Source organism: Nicotiana tomentosiformis, chromosome 7 (assembly GCF_000390325.3).
Source record: "Nicotiana tomentosiformis chromosome 7, ASM39032v3, whole genome shotgun sequence".
In the NCBI taxonomy this organism is placed as follows: Eukaryota; Viridiplantae; Streptophyta; class Magnoliopsida; order Solanales; family Solanaceae; genus Nicotiana; species Nicotiana tomentosiformis.
Window position 1 is genome coordinate 77,295,549 of NC_090818.1, and position 10,651 is coordinate 77,306,199.

The following is a 10,651-nucleotide window of genomic DNA, read 5'->3' on the forward strand; positions in this document are numbered from 1 at the left end:
GAAGAATTTGGGAAAGGTGTTGGCCCGTTGTGAAGAAACAAATTTAGTGCTAAATTGGGAAAAGTATCATTTTATGGTACAAGAAGGCATCGTGTTGGGCCCTAGAGTGTTAAGGAGTGGCATTGAAGTCGATAAGGCGAAGGTGAAGGTGGTTTCTAAATTACCTCCACCAATTTCTATGAAGGGTGTCCGGAGTTTTCTGGGACACGCAGGTTTCTATAGACGCTTTATTAAAGATTTTTAAAAAATTGCTACTCCATTATGCAGGTTGCTTGAAAAGGATGTGACTTTCAATTTTGATGAAGCCTGCCTAAAGGCCTTCGAGGGGCTCAAAGAGAAGTTGGTGGCTGCCCCCATTATTGTGGCACCAGATTGGTCCATACCATTTGAACTTATATGCGATGCAAGTGACCATGTTGTTGGGGCAGTGCTAGGTTAGTGGAAGGACAATATGTTTTACTCTATATACTATGCGAGTAATACTCTTAATGATGCACAACTGAATTGCACCACCACTGAAAAGGAGTTGTTAGCCATTGTGTGGGCCTTTGAGAAATTTCGGGCATACTTGGTGGGAACAAAAGGTATAGTCCATACCGATCATGCAATAATCAGGTATCTATTTACAAAAAAAGAACCCAAGGCTAGATTGATGTGCTGGGTTTTGTTGTTGCGTGAATTTGAAGTATAAATACGAGATCGGAAGAGCACAAAAAACCAAGTAGTCGACCATCTATCAAGGCTGGAAAATCATGAGCATGTGGAGGAAGGTGGACAAATTGAGGAGGCATTTCCTGGTGAGAAACTTTTTCCCATCACCTAGGACCCTCCCCCATGGTATGCGGACTATGTGAATTATATTGTGAGTGGGCTAATTCCTCCTAAAATTGAATCTGAGGCTAGGAAGAGGTTTTTACATGATGTAAACTTCTACTACTGGGACAAGCCATTCTTGTACAGATAGTGTGCTGATCAGTTGATGAGGAAATGCATTCGTGAAAAGGAGGTGGAATTACTATTGTATGATTGCCATGCCTCACCTTATGAGGCCATCATGGAGGCGATAAGATAGTCTGCAAATGTGCTACAGTCTGGTTCTATTGGCCAACATTGTTCAAGGATGCCCACGCATTTGTTAAGAAGTGTGACCAGTGTCAGAGAACAAGAACAGTCACAAAGAGGAATGAGATGCCTTTGAATAACATCCTGGAGGTAGAGATTTTTGATGTGTTAGGGATAGACTTCATTGGACCATTCCCATTGTCTAGAGGAAACAAATATATCTTGCTAGTGATTGACTACGTGTCAAAATGGGTAGAGGCAATTGCATTGCCAACCAATGATGCCTAGGTGGTAGCTGCTTTTGTGAAGATAAACATATTCTCGAAGTTTAGGACCCCACATTCCTTGATTAGTGATGAAGGGACACGTTTTTGCAATCGGTTGTTGAATACCCTTCTAGCCAAATATAGGGTGCACCACAGAGTTGCCATTGTAAGGCCCCGTAAAAGTTTTACCTAAAACCTGAGGTTTCGTGGTGCCGAGGTAGACTTATATATTGATGATTGTATAGAATCTTCACGGCGAGCTTGCTCGCCGCGGTGCGGACGTTTGGGGTTGAACAGTGCATTGGGGAGTTAAAGAAAATTTTTGGCAGTGCAGGGCATTTTCTGCAGTCTATTCTGCGATCGCAGAACTGATCTGCGGACCGCATATCTGCAGTGGAATGAAGGAGAAACTTCAGCTAATTTTAGGACCATTATGTGGTCCCTTATGTGACCGCATAATCATTTCGTGGACCGCAAAATCCATCGCAGATCCAACATAAAAATTTCCGGATGGAAGTTCTACGATGCATTATGCGACCACAGAATTGGTCTGCGGACCGCAGACCTATCGCAGAGTGAAGCTGACGTACCCAGTTCCGGAGGGCCATTATGTGGTCCATTCTTCGGGTCGCATAAGCGTTATGCGGTCGCATATGCGACCACAGATCTGCATCAGGGCTTCATTTTTCTAATTTTCTTAACCCGACCATATTTAGATATATAGTCGGTGAAGACCATTTGTAAAGTAAAAATCTGATACCTTTAGAGAGAGGGAGTGCCATAGAGTGAGAGGGGAAGTTCCTAAGATTATTATCCATCAATTCTTGCTCAAAGTGGGAAAATGCACAAGGTGAAACTCACAAGTTCTTCATCCAAGAGGTAAGGTTCCATGTCCTAGTCTCAATTTCAAAGTTGGGGTAGAAGGTGGTTAATGAGGGATGTTATTCTTGAGTGTGAGAGAGTATCTATGCATGCATATACAATCATGAGTTGTGGGAAGGTAGCTGAGCTCAAATGGGTAGACCTTGTGTTGTGGGGTGAAGGAAATCCACCATAGGAGAAGCTAGAAATCATAATGCCCGCCTAGTGTTTGATAAAATGCTCAAATAAGCTGGAAACATGAACTCCTTCCTAATTTATGTTCAATCTTGCTATTTATCTAAATAGATCAAAGTTGGCTAAACTCCTCTTTTAGAATTAAACCCCACAATGGCCTTGTAAGTCCCTTGTTGCTCATTATAAATTGATCATTCCGAATAAGCCTTGTGTCAAAAGATATATGCATTCAATATGTATTCCAAATGTTCTTGTTATGTTGAGTTACTATTTGAGAAGGTTATTTAAGCATGGGTTGTGTATTAATATGTTATAACTTGAAAACGTGATTCTAATGAAAGTTATCATGTCGAATTGTGTAAGAAATCACATGTGCCTAAGACCCTTAATTGCTCAAATGTGTACTTAAAGTTTTGAATAGAAATGTTTGTTGTTAACGATCCGTGATGATGTTTGAAAGTGAAAGAGTAAGTATAGAATATGAAATACGGCCAACGTGCCGATAATGATATTACATTTGGGGCCATTAGTGCCAATGAAACAAAGAGGCGAGAACAAGATGTTGAAATAAGTTGTTAATCATTTTAATAATAAATGCTTTGGGAGTATCGTTTAGTCACCGAGGAAGGGTATGTCAAAATAACCTAACCCCGAAACTACATGTGCCGGTGTAATAATGATTGAGGGGTAAGTCTCGTGTTAATGTGATGAGGTTGTTTCCCCTTATATGGGTTGAGGATGATGTGTTGAGATGTTTCCCCTTGAATGGGATGAGATTATTGCTAGCGAGATGTGATGTGATGTCGACCCACACGGCATTGTGGTGAGACGGCTTAGCCGGTCGGGCTGAAATCGGACGCCATGTCGTGTACATGGTAGTATTGTGAGTGGATGTCTCGGGGTGAGACGGCTTAGCCAATCGGGATGAGATCGGATCTGTGCCAAAAATACTGTTGAATCTCTTAATGATTTCATGTTTCCTTCTCCGTTTATTGTTATTCGTTCTAATGAGAGGGTGTTTAGTTTTACATACTAGTATTATTCCATATGTACTAACATCCCTTTTGTAGGGGGCGCTGCATCTTTAATGGATGCAGGTGATTCCATAGCAGGTGGTGTTGATCAATGATAGTAGCACACCCTCTCCTCAGCTGACTTGGTGAGCCCCACTTCATTTCGGGTCCTGTATCTCTTGTCCTTTGTACATAGAATTTTAAGGTATAGCAGGGGCCTTGTTCCCGACACTATCTTAGCACTCTTTTGTTTTTGTTAGAGGCTCCGTAGACATAGTGTGGGTTGTATCTTTTTTTGGGAAGGTTGAACTAAAAATGTTATAATCGTATCATCTGTTCCACTTTAACTATGATTATATAGTGTTCTATTTTGGTAACTTGTTAATGATGTAACTTGTGGAAATGAATCGGTGTTGTACACATGACCTCTTATCGTCTAATTAATGAAATGTATTCTTCTCCTTATTCATGGGTGAGTTGAGTAGACAGCATTGTGCAGGCTTGCTCGACCGGGGTAACTCTGTTGAGCATCGGTCGTCCCCACCCCCAGTCACGCTCCCTGAGGTCGGGGCGTGACAAGCTTGGTATCAGAGCCTAAGGTTTTAAATTGTCCTAAGATGCCTCGAAGTCGTGCCTAGTAGAGTCTTTCTTATCGGTGTGTTGTAGACCATATATAAGTAAGAGGCTACTTGGGAATTTAGGAATAATACCCTTCTTTGATGTTCTAGATCGTGCGGTAGAGCTGATTGTAAGACTGTACCTCCTCTAACTCGTACATTGCTCTAATGTTTAGTACATGGCTCCTAGGAAGAAAGCAAGAACTGGCCAAGGAGCCTATGCCACCCCAGGAGTGGCCGTGGATTCTTTACTTGATGATGCGGGCGAGTGCCCGAGCGGGGAGAATATTCCCCTGACTACTACATTGCCTGCTTCTACTACTCCTGATCAGACTACACCTGTCCCTACACCTACTAAGGGTGCAACAATCCCTCCAACTGATATTCCAGTTCCACCTCCAGCTTCCGGTCCCTATGTATCTGATGGGGATATTAGGGGAGCCATACATATGTTGGCTCAGATAGTAGCTTCCCAGGCCCAGAGATAAAATGTTGCACCCACTTCTTCTAGTTAGCCAGGGGATTCCTCTAGTTCCAGGGTGAACGGGTTTCTCCAGTTGGATCCTCCAGTGTTCACAAGTACTGACCCTGAGGAGGACCCCTAAGACTTTATTGACGAGATGCATAAGACCCTCCTAGTTATGCGTGCTACTGAGATGAAGGGAGTGGAGTTGGCCTCCTACCGCCTAAAGGGGTGACGTATTCTTGGTTTGAGATGTGGGAGGACTCCCGTGAGGAGGGGAGCCCTCCCGCGAGATGGAGTGAGTTTGTCGATGCTTTCATTACTCATTTCTTGCCTGCCGAGACTAAGGCAGCCCGTGCCACCGAGTTTGAGATCCTGAAGCAAGATACTATGAGTGTGTGGGAGTATCATATGAGATTCGCGCGCCTGCCCAAATATGCCATCTACATGTTGCCCACAATGGAGGCTAGAGTGTGCCAGTTTGTGCAGGGACTTAGCCCCTTAGTTATTAATGAGGCCTCTACAGCTGCCTTGAATTCTTATATGAACTATGGTAAAATGGTGGAATTTGCTCAAGCCACAGAGACCCACAAATTGAAGAATATAATAGAGCGTGGGGGCAACAGCAAGGCCCGGTCCGCGGGCAACTTTGGTGGTTCTTCTGGTAGTGGTAGGTCAGCATTCAGGGGAAGGTCATCAGGGCCATCCCAGTATTTTGCTCTGTCTTCAGTCAGTGCACAGCCATTAGGCCCAGCCAGGGCAACAAGAGATCCTACCAGCAGGGTCAGTCTGGTGGGAGATTTTAGCAACAGCGAAGGCCCCCATGCCCTAGGTGTGGGAAGATGCACTTTGGGGCATGCTTCATGGACCAGCCCATATGCTACGGGTGTGGTATGAGGGATCACATTCAGAGGGATTGTCGTTCGTCTCACCAGAGCATTGGTAGGGGTGCAGCACAGCCAGTTAGTTCTGCAGCTACTACATCCGCAGCACCTCCTCTGGCTCGAGACACTACAGCACTTGCTGGGTGTGGTGTAGCTAGGGGTGGTGCACAGAGTTCGGGATGACCCAACTGTTTCTATGCTATGAAGGGTCGCCAGAGTTCAAAGGCTTCTCCATATGTTGTCACAAGTATATTGACTATCCAATCTCATGATGTATATGTCACTCCCTATGTTGCTATGGAATTTGGGATAGGACCGAAACAGCTTTATGAGTCGTTTTATATATATATACTCCGGCTGGTGAGTCTATTATGGCCGTGCGGGTTTATAGGGACTGTATTATCACAGTGCGTGGCTGGGACACCATGGCCAATCTCATTGAATTGGGGATGGTTGATTTTGATGTAATCATGGGGATGGACTGGCTTTATTCATGTTTTCTAAGCTTGATTGCCGAACCAGAACCGTTAGATTTGAGCTTCCAAATAAGCCAGTTATTGAATGGAAGGGGGATAATGTGGTGTTGAAGGATGGGTTTATTTCTTACCTTAAGGCTACCAAGATGATCAACAAGGGGTGTATTTACCATTTGGTCTGGGTTACGGACATCGACGCAGAGGCACCCACACTTGAGTCTGTACCAGTTGTGAATAACTTTTCGGAGGTCTTTCTAGACGAGCTCCCTGGATCCCTCCAGATAGGGAGATTGATTTTGGGATTGATGTGATGCCAGGCACGCAGCCTATATCTATTCCACCTTACAGAATGGAACAGCAGAGTTGAAGGAGCTAAAGGAATAATTAAAGGATTTGTTAGAGAAGGGTTTCATCTAGTAAAGTGTGTCGCCTTGGGGCGCACCAGTCCTTTTTGTAAGGAAGAAAGATGGGTCATTGAGAATGTGTATTGGCTATCGGCAGCTCAACAAAGTCACGATCAAGAATAAGTACCCACTACCAAGGATAGGTGACTTGTTTGACCAATTGCAGGGTGTTAAGTACTTCTCCAAGATTGATTTAAGATCTGGGTATCACCAATTGAAGATCAGGGAGCAGGATATTTTGCAAACAACTTTCAGGACCAGGTATGGGCACTTTGAATTTATGGTAATGTCCTTTGGGCTAACAAATTCCCCGCCAGCTTTCATGGATCTTATGAATCGAGTCTTCAAGCCTTTTCTTGACTCTTTTGTGATACTGTTCATTGACGATATTCTGGTATATTCTCGCCGTCGAGAGGACCATGCCTGTCACGCCCCGAACCTGGGGGGCGAGACCGGCACCCGGTGCCTCACCTAACCTTGCGTCCCAACTTGCGACTAAGGGACTCTGAACATATAATGTCATACTTTGGCCATGGGGCCACATTGCAAGACAATTTGTGAAGCAAAATATAAAACTGAATAGAAACTAACACTAACTAAACATCAATATAACGCTAGGCCGACAAGGCCGTCATAACTACTACAGCTGACAAACCAACAAAATATACATACAAGACCTACAAGCCCAACATACTGCACTAACTGACAGGATATGTCTACAAGCCTCTACTGATGGATCTACTATGATCGGAATAGGGCCCCGACCTACCCATTACATATATACAGATATATATAAGATGTACATAAAACTCTAGATCCAGCAACTCCGAAGGACGTGGAGCTTACTGATCAAGCTGAACTCGGGCAACGCCTACTGAGGAGGTCTACCCATCTGTCTCTCTGAACCTGCACGCATGAAATGTAGCGCCCCCAAAAAAGGGATATCATTACAAAATAATGTACCGAGTATGTAAGGCAATAAAATAACTGAAAGCTCAAACTGAACTAATAATATGATAACTAAAAGTAACTGGGAGTCAAAGATGATCTGGAGATATACTTACCTGTTGATACTGTCTCAACTCTCTCAATATAGTAAGTAAAATAAATGTCTGACCCTATAAGGCTCGGAATGTGTAACTGCTCCGCTGTAGTAGGCTGACTCATAGGAGCTCAGCCATACTAGGCTCTGTATCTCAGCCATTCTAGGCTCGCTCTTAGGCGCTCGACCACAGTAGGCTCGGTATATAACTTACCATCTGATCAGAGGTTGCCTAATAGGGGCTTGCCCACCGATTATAGCTCGATGGTGGTGAAAATACTATAATACTGTATATACATAAACCCTCTACTCTCTTGACTGAATAAAGACAAAACTAAACTGAATATGAAGTCCCGATAAGGGAGAATACTATAACTTATGAGACTAGGATAGTATATATAAATATGGGAGTATGAACTTCTCTTTATGCCTCGTTATCAAACACATGTAATTACGAGATCATGCCAAAATGAAGGAAGGGCTTAGCCTTAACATACCTTATCACAATCTTTCCAATCACCAAGTTGAACTCACCTCTTCGCACCTTAATCTACAACAACGATAATAATACTATCATTAAGTTACGAAAGGTATAACTATCGCACAACGAACGACAAGCTTATTTTGTATTAAAACAGGCAGCATCTCCCCTATAATTCTTACTTCATCCAAATTCAAGATAACACCAACAACACAAGAACACAACAATAACAACATATATACATTATTTTCCAGCCTTATATACACCATCAAATACTACAAAACAGCCCAACACACCCCCAATCTCTTCATACACAAAACGACCACCAAAGTAGTGTCAAACGACCCGAAAATGTTATGACGAACGACCAGCCCACCACCCTACATTTATATGGTGTTTCTCCACCCCCCCCCCTTCCTCCTCCAAAACCCCACAAAACAATAGTAAAACACGCATCCCAACAGCAACACAAAACAGTCCGCTACAAGTGAATAACTCGAACTCACGACTTCCGATCACCGTCCCGTGAGTTCTTACAAGTATAGAACGACTTACCATGAATTTACAGCAGAAAAAATGGATGAAAGAGAGCAGTAAACTCACCTTATTTGATGGATAACTCAGCTCCTATCTTGGTTCTTTAAACTCTAGGTTTACCTCCAATTAGGACTTGAAAGGGAGAGAAATGCAATTAGAGTTTGTGGGAAGTGTTTGGGAGGATTTTTGCAGAGCTTATGTCTGGTTATTATGCCCTATTATCAGTATAATATATTAAGAAAATAGGCCTTTAAAAGGCCTCTTTGGACGACCCGAAATGGCCCATTTTTGGGCTCTCATTTAAGCAAGTAGGTGACACACCTACTTGTCACCTAGTAGCCTGCTCAATCTCGTAAAAATGCCCATGTCTCTCTACTCCGATGTCATATTGACAAATGGTTTAATGCATTAGAAAGTAGACTAATAGATCTTAAAATTGATGGGTGGAACACCCCGTAACTCCAAGTATATTGGGAGAAAATCGCAATTACATTTGACAAAATATTTCAGTAAAACCTATGAACGTAACTTGTGATGACTTTCATCGACTTTTGTTCCACAAATCGCTTGACTTCAAAACATAACACACGGCTGTTATACGACTAATATAAATCATAACATAATCTCTTTATCATGTTAAGCACCCTAGTCTCACCCCAAAAGTACATGTTATAACATTCCCAACTTGTCGACTGTCGACGAAACATTGTTTTCTTCAATTCCTTTTCTTCTGAACCTTCCAACCCTCTTTGCACTTGTTGTTCATGATCTTCAATATTTGTAACCTTCAAGGTAACATGATTAACTTACTTTATATACTTTCAAATATTATCTCATTTTTGGTCCTACATTAGTTTGCTTACGACACACTTTTACGTATGAAATTATAGGGGGTAAAAATGCCGATCATCTCAGGGCAGTTTTGCAGACCCTGTATCAGCACCAGTTATATGCAAAGTTTTCGAAATGTGAATTTTGGATTGAATTTGTCACGTTCTTGGGTAATGTTGTCTCTAGAGAAGGAATTAAGGTTGATCCTCTGAAGATTTATGCGGTGAAGAATTGGCCTAGACCTACTACCCCAACAGAGATTCGCTATTTTTTGGGCATAGCAGGATATTACAGGAAGTTTTGTGGAGGGGTTCTCTACTCTTGCCTCTCCGTTGACTAAATTGACGCAGAAAGCGGTTAAGTTCCAATGGTCAGATGCTTGTGAAAGGAGCTTCCAGGAGTTGAAATCAAGATTGACTACGGCACCAGTGTTGACCCTACCAGAGGTTACAGATGGGTTTGTGGTATATTGTGATGCTTCAAGAATTGGACTTGGGTGTGTATTAATGCAACATGACAAGGTGATAGCTTATGCTTCTAGGCAACTCAAGAATCATGAAAAGAACTATCCAACACATGACTTAGAACTTGCGGTGGTGGTATTTGCATTGAAGATTTGGCGTTATTATATGTATGGTGTCCATGTGGCTATATTCACGGAGCATAAGAGCCTTCAATACATTTTCAAACAGAAGTAACTCAATTTGAGGCGGAGAAGATGGATTGAGTTACTCAAGGATTACGACATCGATATTCTGTATCATCCGAGGAAGACTAATGTTGTAGCAGATGCTCTTAGCTGGAAATCTATGGGTAGTTTGGCTCACTTGGAGGCATATCAAAGGCCGTTAGCCAAGGTGTTTCATCGGTTGGCTAGTTTGGGAGTTCATATTGTGGATTCTAGTGAAGGAAGAGTGATTGTGCAAAATAGGGCTGAATCATCGCTCGTTGTGGAAGTCAAGGAAAAGCAATACAACGACCCATCGATGGTACAATTTAAAGAGAGGATTCATAAACAAAAGACCATGGACTTTTCTCTTGACATGGATGATGGTACACTAAGGTACCAAGGGCAACTATGTGTTCCAAATGTGGATGGTGTCACGCCCAGAACCTGGGGGCGAGACCGGCACCCGGTGCCTCATCTATCCTTGCGTACCAACTTGCGACTAAGGGACTTTGAACATATAATGTCATACTTTGGTCATGGGCCACATTGCAAGATAATTTGCGAAGCAAAATATAAAACTGAATGGAAACTAACGCTGACAAAACATTGATATGAAGCTGGGCCGGCAAGGCCGTCCTAACTACTACAGCTGACAAACCAAAAAAATATATATACAAGGCCTACAAGACCAATATACTGCACTAACTGACAGGTTATGTCTACAAGCCTCTACTGATAGATATATTGTGATCAGAACAGGGCCCCGACCTACCCATAGCCTATATACATATATACACAAGATGTACACAAAACTTCTAGACCCGGCAACTCCGAAGGATGTGGAGCTTA

General features: G+C 42.7%; 1 protein-coding gene across 1 annotated transcript; it reads left to right on the forward strand.

The window, feature by feature from the left end:
- The first annotated feature begins 4,936 nt into the window (after positions 1-4,936).
- LOC138895846 (uncharacterized) lies at positions 4,937-5,544 on the forward strand. The gene is made up of 2 exons (XM_070180586.1): positions 4,937-5,260; positions 5,350-5,544. The coding sequence occupies exons 1-2, from the start codon at positions 4,937-4,939 to the stop codon at positions 5,542-5,544; spliced, it is 519 nt and encodes a 172-aa protein (XP_070036687.1).
- The last annotated feature ends 5,107 nt before the right edge of the window (positions 5,545-10,651 follow it).